Raw genomic sequence first — 20,973 nt, 5'->3', positions numbered from 1 at the left:
CGGGTCTGTCGCAGAGCGAAGCGGGAAAAGTCAGAGGCGGAGCTCAGGCGCTCCTCCAGGTTGGCCATGTGTGATAGCCCAACTAGGCAGGAGCCACTGTAAGGGAGGGGCATGCCCCCTAGGCTAGCCTGGCCGGGAAGCTCTTGTTCAAACTGCAGGCGACTTCTCTAACTTCCACTTCGGCTCCTCTACTGGTATTTGTAACTGGGTGGAGTAGCTGTTTCCTTCGTAGCCTGAGAGTTTCCGAGGATTTGCCTTTGTAAGGAACTTGGTCGTTAACTAACAAAGTAGTGAGCCTGAAGCCTGGTATCTTGGAGTGTGTTGATTGCCAAGGGAGAGGATGAAGAAACGTGACACTCACTGACCATCAGGACCTAGAACACTCACAGACCGCATGTAAGCTCACTCAGCACCAGATATGTTGGGCACTTTTCTTTTCCCATTTCAGTTTTTGAATCACCTCTATACCCAGTTCACAAAACAGGAGAGCAGATGCCTTATCCCGCAAACCAGAATATATTAAGGGAAAGCAACCAGACATCCGTGCACCTATCCTGAAACCTGAACATTTTTCAGCCACAGTGGAAGACCCTGAGCTCATAGAACTCATTTATTCTCATCAGAAAAAGGATCCATATGCCTTTGCATGGCTTAAGGAACCACAGGAGGGACAAGCCCCTCCAGGCTTTGCAGTTATACAGAGTCGACTCTACTGAAATTCTCAGTTCCATGCTCCTGTTGGGCTGGCAAGGAAGCAGGTGTTGCAACTTTGCCATGACTCCCTACCAGCAGGACACGTTGGGGTGTATAAGACACTTCGGCAACTCTCACAAACCTTCTGGTGGCCCCAAATGCAGTCGACAGTGCAAAATTATGTGGGGACATGCGAGACCTGCTGCACATCTAAAGATCATACTGGAAAGCCTGAATGATTGTTACTACCTCTATCCACACCAACAGGACCCTCGCAAATGCTGACAATGGATTTCATCACAGATCTCCCTCCCTCCCAACAATTCACAACCACTTTTGTAACTGTTGATACTTTCACAAAAATGGCCCACTTCATTCCATATCCGGGATCCCCGAGTGCCCAAGAAACTGCCTCCCTACTCCTTCACATTTTTAGTCTGCATGGACTTCCCGCTCATTTTATATCAGATCGGGGGGGCAGTTTACCTTGAAATTCTGGAGAGCTTTATGTCACCTACTAGACATCCGTGTTCATCTGTCATCGGCTTATCATCCTCAAAGTGATGGACAGAACTAACCAAACACTGGAGCAATATCTGCAGTGTTATCACATCAGCAGGACAACTTGGCAGACCTGTTGGCTACAGCCAAATTTGCCTAAAACAGCGCAATTCATTCTTCAGCTCAGCACTCATTTTTTTTGCCATTTATGGCTTCCAGCCTTGTTATTTTCCTGATGTCACATCCTCCACCAATGTCCCTGCCGCTAATGCCTTTCTGTCAGAACTCAAAGCTATCCCAGAAGACTTTCGGGACCAGCCAAATCATGCCAAAGATGCGTATAAAAATCATGCTGACTGTAAATGGCAGGCTGGGAACCCTCTCAAGGTTGGCAATGAAGTGTGGTTGTCTACCAGTCAACAGAACGTCCCTCCAGTAAAATTGATTACAAGTACATAGAGCCATTTCCTGAATTTAAGGTAATCAACCCTGTCGCTTACTGGCTCCAGCTCCCATCAAACATGAACATTCAACCAGTGTTTCATCAATCTCTCCTGGTACCAGCAGCCCCAAGTACAGACCCTGACAGGCACCAGCCACCGCCACCTCCATTAATGGTTGAGGGGCAGGAGGAATATGAAGTTTCCCAGATCCTGGATTCACGAGTATGTAGGGGATGTTTACAGTAGTTAACAGACGGGAAGGGCTACCAGCCTGAAGATCATTCGGGGGGAAATGTTGTCGATGTGCATGCTCCAGCCTTGGTAAGGCAGTTCTACAAGCATTATCCAAATAAGCCAGGCCCATTGGAGGAGGTCCATGAAGAGGGGGATGGTGTCACGACCCGGGAGTCCAGCAGTGACATGGACTCTGAAGCTGAAGATCCAGTGGTGCCAGCAGAGGAAACTCGAGGGTTAAGCACCACTGCAGCGCTGCCAGAGACCCCTGAGCCCAGCTCTAGCACCGGACCAGCACCCTCATCTACAAGAGCCCCACATTCCAGGGAGCCAGTGTGCCAACGCCAGCAGCATGCCAGGCACAAACCCTTGGGGAGACGGAGGAGTGCTAGGCTACAAGCCAGAGCCTGTCCTTTTAAGGCTTCCATTCTGAAGGAAAGGGTGGAGTCTGGGGCTGTAGCATAAAAGGCTTCAGTCTGGCCTCAGACTTTGTCCCTGGAAGCGGCTCGCTAGGAGCTCTCCCGGGTGCTGCAACTCCTGCCTCGACTCCTTGCCGCCCTGCCTCTTGCTGCCTGACATTGACCCCCGTGGGCTTCTGCTCAGGACAGTACAGGAGAAATGTACATAGTGGGGTCCCACAGGGATCTGTATTAGGACCAATGCTTTTCAACCTGTTCATAAATGACCTGGAATTAGGAGTGAGCAGTGAAGCGGCCAAGTTTGCCAATAACACCAAATTATTTACGGTGGTTAAAACAAAAAGGGATTGTGAAGAGCTCCCAAAGGATCTATCCAAACTGGGAGAATGGGCATCTAAATGGCAAATGTGGTTCAATGTAAGCAATGTAAAGTGACGCACGTTGGGGCAAAAAATCCGAACTTCAAATATAACCTGATGGGATCGGTGACCGACCAAGAAAGAGATCTTGGGGTTGTGGTGGACAGCTCGATGAAGATGTCAACCCAGTGTGCGGTTGCTGTAAAAAAGGCAAACTCCATGTTAGGCACAATTAGGAAAGGAATTGAGAATAAAACTGCCCATATCATACTGTCCCTATACAAATCTATGGTGCGACCACACTTGGAATACTGTGCACAGCTCTGGTCACCACACCTAAAAAAAGATACTGTAGAGCTGGAGAAAGTGCAGAAAAGGGCCACTAAAATGATCAAGGGGCTGGCGCCACTCCCCTATGAGGGAAGGTTTCAACAGCTGGGATTGTTTAGTCTGAAAAAAAGGAGGGTAAGGGGAGACATGGTAGAGGTGTACAAAATTATGCATGGTGTAGAGAATGTGGATAGGGAGACATTTTTCTCCTCTGCATAATATTAGAACCTGAGGTCATCCCATGAATCTCATTGGTGGGAAATTCAGGACAGATAAAAGGAAGTCCTTCTTCACACAGCACATAGTTAAGCTGTGGAATTCGCTACCACAGGATGTAGTGATGGCCACCAATGCAGATGGCTTTAAAAGGAGGTTGAACAAATTCCTGGAGGAAAAGGCTATCAATGGCTACTAGTCTTGATGGCTACGTGGTACCTCAGTACCAGTGAGCCTATGTACACCAGTTGCTGGAGAACACAGGGTGGGGGGTGGGAGAGTGCTGTTGCACTCATGCCCTGCTTGTGGGTTCCCAGTTGACAGAAGGTTGGCCACTGTGTGAACAGAATGCTGGACTAGATAGACCCTTAGTCTGATCCAGCAGGGCTCTTCTTATATCCAGCATCACAAGCTGAATATGAGCCAACAATGTGATGTGGCTGCAAAAAAGGCCAATGCTATTTTGGGCTGCATTAATAGAAGCATAGCTTCCAAATCCTGGGAAGTACTAGTTCCCCTCTACTCAGCACTGGTTAGGCCTCATCTGGAGTACTGTGTCCAGTTCTGGACACCACACTTTAAGAAGGATGCAGACAAACTGGAGAGGGTTCAGAGGAGGGCAACAAAGCTGATCAGGGGACTGGAAACAAAGCCCTATGAAGAGAGACTGAAAGAACTGGGCATGTTTAGCCTGGAGAAGAGAAGACTGAGGGGAGATATGATGGCGCTCTTCAAGTCCTTGAAAGGTTGTCACAGAGAAGAAGGCCAGGATCTCTTCTTGATCATCCCAGAGTGCAGGACACGGAATAATGGGCTCAAGTGACAGGAAGCCAGATTCCGGCTGAACATCAGGAAAAACTTCCTGACTGTTAGAGCAATACGACAATGGAACCAATTCCCTGGGGAGGTGGTGGGCTCTCCCACACTGTAGGCCTTCAAGAGGAGGCTGGACAGCACTCTGTCAGGGATGCGCTGACTTGGATTCCTGCATTGAGCAGGGGGTTGGACTCGATGGCCTTGTAGGCCCCTTCCAACCCTACTATTCTATGATTCTATGTTCTTATGAGACTAGGACATCTGTAGTGCGGGGGGGGGGGGGCTTGCCTGTGCAAAGAAGCCCCTCTGAGCCACATACCACCACCTAGCTCTTGAGTAGAAAACACCCCACAGGTCCTCAGGGGTGGGCTTTATTTTTCTTCTTCAAGGAGGGGAGCTTACTGCAGGCAAAGCCAACTCGCCCCCATGCGCACGTGAAGGGGATGGGGCTCCTTCTTGCCATGGAGAATGTCTTCACCATACAGGATCTTTTCCAGGAAGGGTCAATCTTATGATAACGTTTAAGTCCAGATGAGGAATCAAAGCCCACCCTGGTTTGAATTTCTTCAGCTGAGATCTTATACAGATAAATTAAAAAGCCAAAAAATTCAGCTATATGAATTAATCTTTTGAGAAGTTAATTGCTACGAGGAACGAAGAACATATGGCATCTTAACATGGCAAGAATTTGTTAAGTTATAAACACAAAGAAGTAGGCAGCAAAGGTTACAGGATCAAATGAGGTCAAGATTTGGGAGAGCCAATTATTCCCTTTATAAATGGAAACGTATGTGAAAATATAGCCGTAACTCCCCACTGACCTCCTTTGCACATAATGCTAACCCATTGTTTATTTATTGGAATTCTGTGCAAATCCAGCCGCTCTAACAAACCATGGTTTGTTAACCATGAACAATCCAGAAAGAGAACCCATCATTTACTGTTGGGCTGTTTAAACCATAAATTGTCATTACATATGAACCCAGAACCATGGGGTGTTCATAGGATGTTTTGCCAGAATAGAGAAGTGGTGGGCACAAGTGGCAAAAAGAAAAACCGAAGCCATACTGCTCTGTACACCAGTACTACAGCACCGCAAAGACATTTGGGATACAGGGAGGGAGCGGACAAAAGAGGAAGGTAACGAACAACCCAGGGATTGAGAAAATAAACCACAGTTTGTTCCATCATCTGCCAAACAAACCGTGGATAGAGCAATAAACAATGGGTTAACCAAGGGTAAAATAAACCATGGGTTAGCATTATGTACAAACAAGGTCACTGTGTACTAATTTCTGGGGAAATTGTATTAAGGCTGCAATCTGATACTCACTTTGCTGGGAGTAAGCCTCCTTTAACTCAGTAGCCTGGTTCACACCTCACAATACCCACAGTTTTTAAAAAATTATGGGTGATTGGGAACTAGGCAGTGTGCTGGTGTACACTGACCGATCACTCCCAGTGCAAGCAGAAGCTGCTCAAGAAACCACAGACCTTCTATCTGTGGCTTGTTTAGCATCGTGTTGCGCTACTGGTGGTCGCTTGTTTTGGGTTTGGAGTGCTGTATCATGCGCACCGGAGAAGGAAATGGCAACCCACTCCAGTATTCTTGCCAAGAAAACCCCATGGAACCTATCACAAGGCTAAAAGAGATGACGCCGGAAGATGAGCCCCTCAGGTCGGAAGGTGTCCAATATGCTACTGGGGAAGAGCAGAGGGTATTTCCAAGTAGCGCCAGAAAGAGTGAAGCGGCTGGGCCAAAGCCGAAAGGACACTCAGCTGTGGATGTGTCTGGTGGTGAAAAGAAAATCCGATGCTGTCAAGAACAATATTGTTTAGGAACCTGGAATGTCAGATCAATGAATCAAGGTAAACTGGAGGTGGTCAAACATGAGATGGCAAGATTGAACATCGACATCTTGGGAATCAGCGAACTCAAATGGACAGGCATGGGCGAATTTAATTCAGGTGACCATCATATCTACTATTGTGGGCAAGAATCCCTTAGAAGAAATGGAGTAGCACTCATAGTCAACAAAAGGGTGGGAAAAGCAGTACTGGGGTACAATCTTAAAAATGATAGAATGATCTCAGTACGAATCCAAGGCAAACCATTCAACATCACAGTAATTCAAGTCTATGCCCCAACCACTGAGGCCGAAGAAGCTGAGGTTGATCGGTTCTATGAAGACCTACAACACCTTCTAGAACTAACACCAAAAAAAGAGGTCCTCTTCATCATAGGGGATTGGAATGCTAAAGTAGGAAGTCAAGAAATCACCGGGATAACAGGCAGGCATGGCCTTGGTGTACAAAATGAAGCAGGACAAAAGCTAAAAGAGTTTTGCCAAGAGAACATGCTGATCATAGCAAACACTCTTTTCCAACAGCACAAGAAGCGACTCTACACATGGACGTCACCAGATGGTCAATATCGAAATCAGATTGATTATGTCCTTTGCAGCCAAAGATGGAGAAGCTCCATACAGTCAGTCAAAACAAGACCTGGAGCTGACTGTGGCTCAGATCATGAGCTGCTTCTTGCAAAATTTCGTCTTAAATTGAAGAACGTCGGGAAAACCACTAAACCGTTCAGGTATGACCTAAATCATATCCCTGATGAATATACAGTGGAGGTGAGGAATAGATTTCAGGGATTAGACCTGATAGACAGAGTGCCTGAGGAACTATGGACAGAGGTCCGTAACATTGTTCAGGAGGCAGCAACGAAATCCATCCCAAAGAAAAAGAAATGCAAGAAAGCCAAGTGGCTGTCTGATGAGGCTTTACAAGTAGCTCACGAAAGAAGGGAAGCGAAAAGCAAGGGAGAAAGGGGAAGATATACCCAACTGAATGCAGAGTTCCAGAGAATAGCAAGGAGAGACAAGAAGGCCTTCTTAAATGAACAATGCAAAGAAATCGAGGAAAACAACAGAATGGGAAAGACTAGAGATCTCTTCAAGAAAATTGGAGATCTCAAGGGAACGTTTTGTGCAAAGACGGGCATGATCAAGGACAAAGAAGGCAGGGACCTAACAGAAGCAGATGAGATTAAGAAGAGGTGGCAAGAATACACAGAAGAACTATACAGGAAAGATCTGAATGTCCCTGATAACCATGATAGTGCGGTCCCTGAACTTGAGCCGGACATCCTCGAGAGTGAAGTCAAGTGGGCCTTAGGAAGCATTAGTAACAACAAAGCTAGCGGAGATGACAGTATTCCAGCTGAGCTATTTAAAATCCTAAAAGATGATGCTGTTAAAGTGCTGCATTCAATATGCCAACAAATCTGGAACACTCAACAGTGGCCACAAGACTGGAAAAGGTCAGTTTACATTCCAATTCCAAAGAAGGGCAACGCCAAAGAGTGTTCAAACTACCGCACAATTGCGCTCATTTCACATGCCAGCAAGGTGATGCTCAAAATCCTACAAGCTAGGCTTCAGCAGTATGTGAACCGAGAACTACCGGAAGTACAAGCTGGGTTTCGAAGAGGCAGAGGAACTAGAGATCAAATCGCCAACATTCGCTGCATCATGGAGAAAGCAAGAGAATTCCAGAAAAACGTCTATTTCTGCTTCATTGACTACGCTAAAGCCTTTGATTGTGTGCATCACAACAAACTGTGGCAAATTGTTAAAGTGATGGGAGTACCAGACCACCTTACCTGTCTCCTGAGAAACCTGTATGAGGGTCAAGAAGCAACAGTCAGAACCAGACATGGAACAACCGATTGGTTCAAAATTGGGAAAGGAGTACGACAAGGCTGCATATTGTCACCCTGCTTATTTAACTTATATGCAGAGTACATCATGAGAAATGCCGGGTTGGATGAATCACAGGTCGGAATTAAGATTGCTGGGAGAATTATCAACAACCTCAGATATGCAGACGATACCACCCTAATGGCAGAAAGCGAAGAGGATCTCAAGAGCCTCTTGTTGAGGGTGAAAGAGGAGAGTGCAACAGCTGGTTTGAAACTCAACATTAAAAAAACGAAGATCATGGCATCTGGCCCCATCATTTCCTGGCATATAGAAGGGGAAGAAATGGAAGCAGTGACAGATTTTACTTTCTTGGGCTCCAAGATCACCGCAGACGGTGACTGTAGCCATGAAATTAAAAGACGCTTGCTCCTTGGGAGGAAAGCTATGGCAAACCTAGACAGCATAGTAAGAAGCAGAGACATCACCTTGCCAACAAAGGTCCGTCTGATCAAAGCTATGGTTTTCCCAGTAGTAATGTATGGCTGTGAGAGCTGGACTATAAGGAAGGCTGAGCGCCGAAGAATTGATGCTTTCGAACTGTGGTGCTGGAGAAGACTCTTACGAGTCCCCTGGACTGCAAGGAGGTCAAATCAGTCCATCCTAAAGGAAATCAACCCTGAGTGCTCATTGGAAGGACAGATAATGAAGCTGAAGCTCCAATATTTTGGCCACCTAATGCGAAGAGAAAACTCCCTGGAAAAGACCCTGATGCTGGGAAAGACTGAAGGCAAAAGGAGAAGGGGACGGCAGAGGATGAGATGGCTAGATAGCATCACGGATGCAATGAATATGAACTTGAGCACGCTCCGGGAGAGAGCGCAGGACAGGAAGGCCTGGCGTGCTATGATCCATGGGGTCACGAAGAGTCGGACACGACTGAACGACTGAACAACAATCATGCGCATCACCTGCATATTGGCTCATTCCTAACAGACTGTACAAAATGACTTGAAATGACAAATCCTTTAGGTTAGAAAAGTGGATTAAATGCCAGAATCTTGCAGACCCTCTCCTGCTTTTCCTCACATATACAAGCACTGCAAAACAAAAATATCTCGAACCAAAATGGTCACCTCAACAAGTACCGGAGGTCAAATAAGATCCCAGTACCAATGGAATCGGGGGGGGAGAGAGATACAGAATATAAATTGACTAATTATATAAGGGAAAGACAGGACACAGTTAAATGCATCTGAGATATTTGATTTTCATTTATTAGATATTGGAACGGTTGGAATCAACAATAACCTAAATTCAGGGAAGTTACCATGGTTGATATTTTGATGTATTTATGATTTTGTGGATTGAGCTACTTTGCTCAAAAAATCGTAACTTCACGTATTCAGTGATGGGTGTCGGAGCTGGCAGTGACTGATCACCAGGAAAGAGATCCTGGGGTCACAGTGGACAGCTCAATGAAAACCCAGTCTGCATCTCCTGTGAAAAGGCAAATTCCACGTTAGGGAGCATTAGGAAAGGGATCAAATAACAGCAGGTATCTATATACAGATCTATGGTGCAGCTACACTTGGAATGCTGTGTACACTTCTGCCCGTCCTATCTCAAAAAGACACTGTAGAGCTGGAAAGAGTGCAAAAGGGGACACCAAAACCATCAAGCGGCTTGAGCAACTCCCCTACAAGGGAAGGTCACAGCGTTTGGTGCGACTGAGTTCTTTTAATGTGGGTAAGACAGAGGTTCACAAAATTCTTCATGGCATGGAAGGAGACATTTCCACCCTCCCTCTCTCACAATGCAGCCCCTTGAGCATTCAAAGGAATTGATAGGAGCAGATCAGGACGGACAATAAGAGACAGTCTACCTCCAGTACTGGAATCCACACAGCCAACCTGGTGAGTAGCCATTGGGAGCTGTCTCCTCCATGAATCCCCTGTTAAAGCCATCCATGTGGGTGGCCATCGCTACATTGTGTGGCAGCAAATGCCATCATTTAACTATGCGCTGTCTACCTCTAAACACCAGTTGCAGTGGGACAAACACTGGCGGGGGGGGTGAATCAGGCCTCTGCCCTCTGCAGATGAGCTTTCTGCAAGTGTCACCTGGCTACTATGGTGGCAGCCAAGCTCCACAGGACTTTGCTGACATTCTGGTCCTACACAAATTGTCACATCTGGTGAAGATGTATAGAGGTACAGGATACAACATACATTTGCGGCTTTTCAGGTACTAATCATTATTTCTAGAGCACTTAAAAACTAAGCAACGTACCAAAGAAGGGACCACTGAGGCCACCGCTAGAGGTTCTGCTCCTGCCACCATGCCAGAGCTGGGAACACCCAGCCAGCATCTGCAGGTCAGGTCTACTGAGGCCATGGGGCTGAGGAAGGGAATTCCTGAAGGCTACTGGGAGCCACAGGAAGGGGAGGTTTCGCCTTAGAGGTCAGACACTTTGCTGGCTCCAGTAACCACCCAGCCTCCCGACCTGGCTACCAGCTTCTGGACTACAAGCTTCTTCATGAGCAACTGCTGAGCTGCCCACCTTGGCACAAGGCAGATACACAGTGGCCACCAGACCACTGAGGCCTGGACTCAGAGTTTCCAAGGTGTCACAGGCAACTCCCCCCCCCCACACACACACAGCTGGCAAGTGTCAGACACATCATGGCCCAGAAGCGCAGGTAACACACAAGGACTCAGGGCTTGCAATAGTGAGAGCTGTGGGCTGGGTGAGCTAGAACACATTTGGATACCCTGTCTAGAATTGGAAAGAGAAAACCACGCACACAGAACGATACAGGACCTGACACTCCACCCAACCCTGGACATCTTGTGCCTAAGACCATGGTTGACAAGCCCTAGGATATGGCCAGCCTTGGATCTCGAACACTCAGCACCCTGCTCCCTGATGTGTCCCCATCAGTGCTTTAGTTTACTTTGGCAAAGAACTGGCACTCCCCTGCTCCCTTGCAGGAGAACTCACAAAGCCCTTTAAGAGAATGGGGAGGGTTCTTGCAAGGCTCCCCCTGCTTGCCCAACATTGCCACATGCCTGCTCAAGAACTCTTTTTCCCTCTGAAGGATGTGCGCAGGGAAAATACACACATGCACAGGTGCATGGTCTCCACTTTTAAAAAAGGAGAGGAAGGAAGCAGGAACAGAAGAGCTTTCTGTTCCCACCCCAGTACAGCGGCTACACTCTTGCTGCTGCTAGCTTCCTGATTGCCCAGCGGTGGGTAGCATTAGGAACCACCCTCACTCCACCATCCCATCAATGACAGACTGTCTGCAGAAGCCAGAAGTCTGCATGCCTGTGGTTCCAATTCTACCTGCCTCCCCTTCTACACAACAGGCTTGGATGCCCAAAATACCCCCAAGCTTTTCTTCTCCAGGCAGAGCATGCCTGGCCCAGCTCCTTGGGCCTTCCCTCACAGGGTTTCCCTTCCATCTTGAGCCAGCTAGGTGCAAGTGGGCTTTCTGTGCCCCTCTCTCTGGGGCCACACTTCATGTGCCTGCCAGTCCCTCCCACTCTGAACCACATTTCACAAGCATCCCGCCCCCCGCAAAAACAATACCACTCGGCATGGCCCACCAAGCAGCACAGGGGAAAATGGCACTGCAAGCTTGCCAAGTGGCCGGCACGGCGCAGGCGCACTGCAGGACCCGGGGCAGCTTTCTGAGCAGATCCACACCCGGGCTGATGACAGGCGCGAGATGATGCCAGCCCCTCCTTCCGGCATGTCACCCGAACTCCCACACACACCGCCAGGCCCCCGCTTGCTGCTGCTGGGTTATCAGCCACAGGGGACAAGTGTGAGGGAGCAGCACTGTGGGCCGGGCAGGTTCAAGGACAGCAGGATCCCGACCCACCAGCATCAGAACTGCTGCCTATCCCCAGTGCCCCGAGAGCCACTGGCCAGGCAGACCCAAGTTTGCCCTCTGGCAAAAACCTCCTGCGCAGGCCCAGCCAACGGAGAGAGAGCCAGGCGCCACGGGCACAGCACCAAGCACCGCGAGCCTTCCCCCAAGCAGAGCCCTTCCGAGAGGAGAGGCCTGAAGGAAGGAGCCACCATGCTCGGGGCTACACCAGGAGAAACACAGACTTGCCCGCAGGGAAGGGCCAGACAGCATGAGCCAAGCCTCAGTACTGAAGACTCAGGCCTAGAGCATGTAGCACGAAAATGGTGCCTCTGGACTTATGTAGATAGCCGTTCTACAGCCAAAGCCAGACTCATCACATCTTGGACAAGAGGGAGGAGTTGACAGGACAGGCAGTTTTCAGGCAATCAGAGCCCCAGCACCTTTTAAACGTTCCACCACCAGCCATTCGCTATTGCTCAGTACCTCCTTCTCTGCCCTCAGCACACAGAGTTCTCAGCCCCTGCAACATTGACTAGCCAACCTGCCTGTGCCTGGGCTTCTGCTGAAACACATACCAACTGGAAAATGCTGCAGGGGACCCCATGATGCCCCCCCATTTCAGAGAAAGGTTTTCTGGGGCTCAGAAGGAACATCAAACCAAGCACCACACACAAGACCCCTGAAATGGGGGGGGGGGCTAGGCAAGGGCATGCTGTGGCCCTTTCCCAGAGAGGCTGCTGCTCCTATCCCCTGACCCACAGCCCCCAAATGATCCCCTTCTGGCCATCAGGGAGGCAAGGCACGCCTAAGCGGAGGGGGGGCTGTTGTTCCATGGGTGGCGCCTTCCCCACTAGGCTGCCAGGGAAAGAAGGGCACAGTCCATGAGAGCCAGAGCCAGGGGGTGCCACAGCACCTCCTGGGCATCCGGCAAGAGAGCATCTTGCTTAGCGCAGCCTCCCAAGGCTGCTGCCCTTCGCCAGGGGTCTCTTGCAAGCGGGGGCCTGTGCCACTAACGCAGGCCAACTGCCAAGCATGCGGTAGCAGGCAGGCCGGCCGGCCGGCCGACATTTGGCGAGGGATTAATCACAGGCTCTCTGCAGAGCCAATAAACCCCCGCCCCCGCCCCCTCGGGAGCTTCCTTTTCTGCTGTAGCAGCAGCATCAGCAGCGGGGGACGCTACACACATGCGGGGGGGGGGCGGCTCTGGAGCGGCAGCCGCTGCAGGCGGGCTTTGCGTGGCCTTACGCCGCATCCTGCCTGCCCCACAGCGTCCTGGAGACCGAGCAGAGCAAGCAGCCAGCCTGGGCCGGGGGGCCCGAGAGGCCGCGGCGGCCAGCCCCCCGCCCGCCCGCCTCGGCAGGGGCACACAGCCAGAGCGCGCCTCCCGCACTGGCCCAGAGGGGCAGTGGGCCCTGCCCGGGGCCCTGGGCGGCCGGGCGGGGGGCGAAGGCGCGGGCCGGAGTGGCTCCGCCCGCCCGCCGTCGAGGGCGGCCCCAGGAGCCCCCCGGGCCGACGCGGCGCCGGGGCCGAGCTGCGCCCGGGAAGGGCCCCGCGCGCGCTCCCGCCGGCCCGCGGCTCACCCACCCTCGATGGAGATGACGTGCTCGCGGATCTGGCTCTGGAGCGCGAGGTCCTCGACGCGCTCGACGAGGTCGTAGATGGCGTAGATGTTGGGGTGCACCGACTCGAAGCGCCCGATCTCGGCCCGGATGGCCGCCGAGTTGGAGAGGCCGAACTGCGGCTGCGGCGCGCCGCCCGGCGACGGCCCCGATGGGCCGCCCGGCGCCGCCAGGCTCTGCCCCTGCTGCCCGGGGCTCTGCCCGGGCCCGCCCTGGAAGTTCATGGCCGGCGGCGAGCAGGGCCAGCAGGGCGCGGGCGGCGGCGCAGCGGCGGCGGGAGGCGCGGCGCGGGGCTCCTGCTGCAGCGGCGCGGGGGCGGCTCAGCGGCGCGGGGCTGCGGCTGCCCGGGTTGCGGGCGCTCGCCGCTGCATGGCCGGCCAGGCTCTGCGTGCCGTCCGCCCCGCCTCGCCTCGCCTCGCCTCGCCCCGCCTCCTCCTCTCCCGGCCGGCAGCTCGGCCAGCAACAGCAACGGCGGCCCCGCGTCACGCAGCCGCCCCCGCTCCTCCTCCTCCCGCGTCAGCGCCGGGCTGGAGCCGCCCCCGGAGCAAGGGACGGAGGCGGGCAGGGAGGAAGGCGGCTGCTCCGCGCCCGCGCCGGGCCCTGCCTCCCTCTCGACCGCCCCCACGGGCGGGCGCAGCTCTGGCGCCGCGCGGCGGGCGGAGGGCGAGAGACCCGCCGCGCTCTGCCCGGGCTCTCGATGGCTCCCCGCCCGACGGACGTGCGCCGCCCAGAGGCAGTGAGCCCAGGCCCCCCCTTGCCGGGGGTCCAGGGCGGGAGGGCGCTGCTGCGCCGTGTCCCGCTGGCGGGTTCCTGGTCGACAGCTGGTTGGCCACTGTGTGGGCAGAACGCTGGACGAGATGGGCCCTGGGTCTGAGCCAGCAGGGCTCTTCTTACGGTATCTGACAACTCCGGATGACATCGGGTGGCGTGGGCCCTGGTCCACGCAAGCTTATGCCATCATGCGTTTACTAGTCTTTGGGGTGCTCTTGGTTTATTTACTTTATAAAATGAAATAATTCCAAAATGGGGTGCAACACTGATAAAAAACAATAAAATCATACCATAAAACCATCAGTAACCAATAAAACAGGGTTGAGGGTACATAGACAAATTGTTGTTGTTGTTCAGTCGTTCAGTCGTGTCCGACTCTTCGTGACCCCATGGACCAGAGCACGCCAGGCCTTCCTGTCCTGCGCTCTCTCCCGGAGCGTGCTCAAGTTCATATTCATTGCATCCGTGATGCTATCTAGCCATCTCATCCTCTGCCGTCCCCTTCTCCTTTTGCCTTCAGTCTTTCCCAGCATCAGGGTCTTTTCCAGGGAGTTTTCTCTTCGCATCAGGTGGCCAAAATATTGGAGCTTCAGCTTCAGCATCTGTCCTTCCAATGAGCACTCAGGGTTGATTTCCTTTAGGATTGACTGATTTGACCTCTTGCAGTCCAGGGGACTCGTAAGAGTCTTCTCCAGCACCACAGTTCGAAAGCATCAATTCTTCGGCGCTCAGCCTTCCTTATAGTCCAGCTCTCACAGCCATACATTACTATTGGGAAAAACATAGCTTTGGTTAGACGGACCTTTGTCGGCAAGGTGATGTCTCTGCTTCTTACTATGCTGTCTAGGTTGGCCATAGCTTTCCTCCCAAGGAGCAAGCGTCTTTGAATTTCATGGCTACAGTCACCGTCTGCGGTGATCTTGGAGCCCAAGAAAGTAACATCTGTCACTGCTTCCATTTCTTCCCCTTCTATATGCCAGGAAGTGATGGGGCCAGATGCCATGATCTTCGTTTTGTTAATGTTGAGTTTCAAACCAGCTTTTGCACTCTCCTCTTTCATCCTCAACAAGAGGCTCTTTAGATCCTCTTCACTTTCTGCCATTAGGGTGGTATCGTCTGCATATCGGAGGGTGTTGATCATTCTCCCGGCAATCTTAATTCCGACCTCTGATTCATCCAACCCGGCATTTCTCATGATGTACTCTGCATATAAGTTAAATAAGCAGGGTGACAATATGCAGCCTTGTTGTACTCCTTTCCCAATTTTGAACCACTCGGTTGTTCCATGTCTGGTTCTTACTGTTGCTTCTTGACCCTCGTAAAGGTTTCTCAGGAGACAGGTAAGGTGGTCTGGTACTCCCATCACCTTAAGAATTTGCCACAGTTTGTTGTGATCCACACAATCAAAGGCTTTAGCATAGTCAATGAAGCAGAAATAGACGTTTTTCTGGAATTCCCTTGCTTTCTCCATGATGCAGCGAATGTTGGCGATTTGATCTCTAGTTCCTCTGCCTCTTCGAAACCCAGCTTGTACTTCCGGTAGTTCTCGGTTCGCATACTGCTGAAGCCTAGCTTGTAGGACTTTGAGCATCACCTTGCTGGCATGTGAAACGAGCGCAATTGTGCGGTAGTTTGAACACTCTTTGGTGTTGCCCTTCTTTGGAATTGGAATGTAAACTGACCTTTTCCAGTCTTGCGGCCATTGCTGAGTGTTGGCATATTGAGTGCAGCACTTTAACAGCATCATCTTTTAGGATTTTAAATAGCTTAGCTGGAATACTGTCATCTCCGCTAGCTTTGTTGTTACTAATGCTTCCTAAGGCCCACTTGACTTCACTCTCGAGGATGTCCGGCTCAAGTTCAGTGACCGCACTATCTTGGCTATCAAGGACATTACTATCATGGCTATCAAGGACATTAAGATCTTTCCTGTATAGTTCTACTGTGTATTCTTTCCACCTCTTCTTAATCTCATCTGCTTCTGTGAGGTCCCTGCCTTCTTTGTCCTTGATCATGCCCATCTTTGCACAAAACGTTCCCTTGAGATCTCCGATTTTCTTGAAGAAATCTCTAGTCTTTCCCATTCTGTTGTTTTCCTCGATTTCCTTGCATTGTTCATTTAAGAAGGCCTTCTTGTCTCTCCTTGCTATTCTCTGGAACTCTGCATTCAGTTGGATAGATCTTCCCCTTTCTCCCTTGCTTTTTGCTTCCCTTCTTTCCTCAGCTACTTGTAAAGCCTCATCAGACAGCCACTTGCCTTTCATTTCTTTTTCTTTGGGATGGATTGAGTTGCTGCCTCCTGAACAATGTTACGGACCTCCATCCATAGTTCCTCAGGCACTCTGTCTATCAGGTCTAATCCCTGAAATCTATTCCTCACCTCCACTGTATATTCATCAGGGATATGATTTAGGTCATACCTGAGTGGTTTAGTGGTTTTCCCGACGTTCTTCAATGTAAGCCAAAATTTTGCAAGAAGCAGCTCATGATCTGAGCCACAGTCAGCTCCAGGTCTTGTTTTGACTGACTGTATGGAGCTTCTCCATCTTTGGCTGCAAAGGACATAATCAATCTGATTTAGATATTGAGCATCTGGTGATGTCCATGTGTAGAGTCGCTTCTTGTGCTGTTGGAAAAGAGTGTTTGCTATGATCAGCGTGTTCTCTTGGCAAAACTCTATTAGCTTTTGTCCTGCTTCATTTTGTACACCAAGGCCATGCCTGCCTGTTATCCCGGTGATTTCTTGACTTCCTACTTTAGCATTCCAGTCCCCTATGATGAAGAGGACCTCTTTTTTTGGTGTTAGTTCTAGAAGGTGTTGTAGGTCTTCATAGAACCGATCAGCCTCAGCTTCTTCGGCCTCAGTGGTTGGGGCATAGACTTGAATTACTGTGATGTTGAATGGTTTGCCTTGGATTCGTACTGAGATCATTCTATCATTTTTAAGATTGTACCCCAGTACTGCTTTTCCCACCCTTTTGTTGACTATGAGTGCTACTCCATTTCTTCTAAGGGATTCTTGGCCACAATAGTAGATATGATGGTCACCTGAATTAAATTCGCCCATGCCTGTCCATTTTAGTTTGCTGATTCCCAAGATGTCGATGTTCAATCTTGCCATCTCAAGTTTGACCACCTCCAGCTTACCTTGATTCATTGACCTAACATTCCAGGTTCCTAAACAATATTGTTCTTTACAGCATTGGATTTTCTTTTCACATAGACAAATAGTGGTTTACAAAGCCCAGCCACACAGATTCAGCCATAGGCCTGGGTGAATGAATAGGTCTTCAGCTTGCGCCAAAGCTTATTTTATGTATTTATTTTATCACACTTCTATACCGCCCAATAATGAAAGCTCCTTGGGCAGTTCACAAAACATAATTTAAAACCATAAAATTCAAAACCATACTAAAACATAACATGACGCTAGAAGCCTTTCCTCAGCAGCTCTTTCACGTCCCTTTGGATCTTCCTCCAAGCCATACGGTTGCTGGTGTTTTGTCTTAGAATGGCTAACATGACTACAAAGGCACCTCCTTGAGGCAGGCAATCCCTTTCCCTGTGTGCAAAGCTACTCCTGGGTGTGGCTACTGGCATATACTTTTGGACACCTGCCTAGGAAAGAAATAAGATGCACACATTTCTACAACTATTTTGGTTAAAGGGATTTTTTGAGCTGACTCTCTAGCCCCATTAGCTGATGGATACATCAGTAATGCTGTGAATCCAACATTAAGATTTGGAGAGGAGTACAACACTGGTTTTAAGATGCATATTTGCCATTACAGCAATGCCTGTGTATTCTGCAGTCCTTTGGTGTACATTTTTTCATGATTTCCAACAGATTATAAGATTTGGCACCAACCTTATCTGAAGGGGGAGGGAATTCCACACCTGGGGCGCCTTCTTGGGTTGCCACATGTTGAATTCCTGACAAACGCAACACCGTCAAGAGGGCACCCTCATTATATCTTGTTATGAAATATGCTTTCGTTTACATGGGCATGAATCCAGGCAGGTACATAAGGGTGAAGGTGCTCCATCACATAACCAGGTTGTAAGCTATGTAGGGCTATGTAAGTCAATACGAAAACCTTGAACTTGACTCAGTAGCATATTGGCAGCCAGGACCAGGACAACTCCTTCCAAACTGGTGTCATATGTTCCTGGTAGGCTGTCCAGCACAACAGCCTAGCTGTGGAGTTGCTCACTGCCTGCTGCAGTGAGCAACTCCACAAATTCCGGGCCAGCCTCAAAGGTGGCGCCACAAGGAGTGCATCGCAGTCACCCAACCTCAAGGTTGCCAAGAAGAACAAGCAACTGTTTGTCCTAATTCCTGGACAAGGGAGCTGCCTGTCCACAATTCCTCTGTTTTGAGGTGCTCAATTCCTACTTTGGCTCAGTCTTCTCCCAAAAGAGGGTCTATGACCCCCCTGGCAAAGGCGAAGTACAGGCTGAAGGGGCAGGATTGCAGCTTGAGATCGATAGGCATATGGTCAAGGAACACCTAATGACTTGGAATGAGTTCAAATCTCCAGGGCCAGATGAACTGCATCCTAGAGTAATAAAGGAACTGGCAGGAGAACTCTCAGAACCTCTGTCTATTCTCTTAGGGAAATCATGGAGGATGGGGGAAGTGCCAGATGACTGGAGGAGGGCTAACGTTGTCCCTATCTTCAAAAAGGGTAAAAGGAGGAACCTGGGAACTACAGACCACTCAGTCTGACATCAATCCCTGGGAAAAGTCTGGAGCAGATGATAAAGGAATCCATTTATTCTTAAAGTGATGGGAGTACCAGACCACCTTACCTGTCTCCTGAGAAACCTGTACGAGGGTCAAGAAGCAACAGTAAGAACTGGACATGGAACAACCGAGTGGTTCTAAATTGGGAAAGGAGTACGACAAGGCTGTATATTGTCGCCCTGCTTATTTAACTTAAATGCAGAGTACATCATGAGAAATGCCGGGTTGGATGAATCACAGGTCGGAATTAAGATTGCCAGGAGAATGATCAACAACCTCCGATATGCAGACGACACCACCCTAATGGCAGAAAGCGAAGAGGATCTCAAGAGCCTCTTTTTGAGGGTGAAAGAGGAGAGTGCAAAAGCTGGTTTGAAACCCAACATTAAAAAAACTCAGATCATGGCATCTGGCCCCATCACTTCCTGGCATATAGAAGGGGAAGAAATGGAAGCAGTGACAGTTTGTATTTTCTTGGGCTCCAAGATCACCACAGACAGTGACTGTAGCCATGAAATTAAAAGATTCTTGCTCCTTGGGAGCAAAGCTATGGCAAACCTAGACATCATAGTAAGAAGCAGAGACATCACCTTACCGACAAAGGTCCGTCTGATCAAAGCTATGGTTTCCCAGTAGTAATGTATGGCTGTGAGAGCTGGCCTATAAGGAAGGCTGAGCGCCGAAGAATTGATGCTTTCGAACTGTGGTGCTGGAGAAGACTCTTACAAGTCCCCTGGACTGCAAGGAGGTCAAATCAGTCAATCCTAAAGGAAATCAACCCTGAGTGCTCATTGGAAGGACAGATGCTGAAGCTGAAGCTCAAATATTTTGGCCACCTAATGTGAAGAGAAAACTCTCTGGAAAAGACCCTGATGCTGGGAAAGACTGAAGGCAAAAGGAGAAGGGGACGGCAGAGGATGAGATGGCTAGATAGCATCACCGATGCAATGAATATGAACTTGAGCATGCTCCAGGAGAGAGCGCAGGACAGGAAGGCCTGGCGTGCTATGGTCCATGGGGTCACGAAGAGTTGGACACGACTGAACAACAACAAATTAAGAGTTCAAGTTCGTTCTGTTTGTTTCCCATACTCTGAGCATTAGTATGTAGACATCGAAGACCATGTGCTTCATAGTCTGGCTTTCTACCTACATGTGTCTGAAGACTATTATTGGGCGCTATCAGAGCTGTTCTCTCCGTTGCAGTGCATGCGCCTACGTCCATTGTTACCCCCAACATTACATCTCCCTTCCCCGTAGGATTCAGTTTAAAGCCCTCCTGATGAAGTTCTTCATGCTGTGGCCAAACACATTCTTCCCAGCCTTTGTGAGGTACAACCCGTCCCTTGCCAGCAGCCCATCTTCCAGGAAATATAGCCCGTGGTCCCAGAATCCAAATCTCTCTCGTCGGCACCACCTTCGTAGCCAGTCATTCACCCGGAGTATTTTTCATTCCCTTTCTATCCCTCTTCTAACTAATGGAAGGATGGATGAGAAAACTATCTGGGCCCCAAAGTTCTTGAGTTTCCTTCCCAAAGCTTCAAAGTCTGACGGGATCTCTTCGTAGCTCCGCTTGGCGGTATCATTTGTTCCCACATGGATGAGAAGAAAGGGATCCCTGTCAGTGGGCTTTATGAGTGCAAGCAACCTTTCAGTCACGTCTCTAATCCATCCTCCCGGGGTAAAACATACCTGACAAGTCCATGGGTCTTTGCGACATACTTGAGTTTTGATCCCACGCAGCAAGGAGTCTCCCACTACTACTACTCTTCTCTTCTTCTTGTTGTATGCCCGGGTTTCATCGCCTCTGTTTGACTGACCTTCAGCCTCTTGCTCGCTCTCATGCAGGTTCCCCTGTGATTCTTCCTCTGCAGGCTGTCCTCCTATCTCATCCTCAAGTACCTGGAATCGGTTCCACAGCTCCACTGCTTCCACTGGTGCAGAGTGGCGTCTAGATCTTCTTCTCCTGTCATCCTTTTCCAAGGAGTATCCTCTACTGCATTTTTCTTCACCTCAGCATTTCCCACTTCTGCCTCAGTTTGCTGTTGCTCTTCAAGCTTCTGGTCTTCACTTTGCTGCTGTAGTTCCACCGTTCTGTCCAATAATTCGTCCAAGATAAAAGGTTTCACAGAAGCTTGTCCTCAGAGTGGGTGGTGTGATCAGGGTAGTTCTGGTGCACAGCTACAATAACAGAAGGGGGTGGCAAGACAGGGTCCCCTGCAGCTGTCACACACATTCAGC

General features: G+C 49.8%; 1 protein-coding gene across 2 annotated transcripts in view; it reads right to left on the bottom strand.

Annotated features, from left to right (window-relative positions):
• LOC146345412 (arf-GAP with GTPase, ANK repeat and PH domain-containing protein 3-like) overlaps nt 1–13,648 on the bottom strand; it is a 123,267-nt gene extending 109,619 nt beyond the window's left edge. The window contains exon 1 of one of the 2 annotated variants that reach the window (XM_084859715.1): nt 13,181–13,648. In XM_084859715.1, coding sequence (XP_084715841.1) covers nt 13,181–13,439 — 259 coding nt within the window. In that variant the 5' untranslated portion in view covers nt 13,440–13,648. The remainder of the gene's footprint in view (nt 1–13,180) is intronic. The other variant, XM_084859714.1, reaches the window with a different exon arrangement.
• Nucleotides 13,649–20,973: the final 7,325 nt, after the last annotated feature.

This window comes from Heloderma suspectum, chromosome 5 (genome assembly GCF_057233095.1).
Source record: "Heloderma suspectum isolate Gila_16-S chromosome 5, 16-S_ref, whole genome shotgun sequence".
Classification (NCBI taxonomy): Eukaryota; Metazoa; Chordata; class Lepidosauria; order Squamata; family Helodermatidae; genus Heloderma; species Heloderma suspectum.
This window is presented reverse-complemented; position numbering and strand designations above follow the sequence as displayed.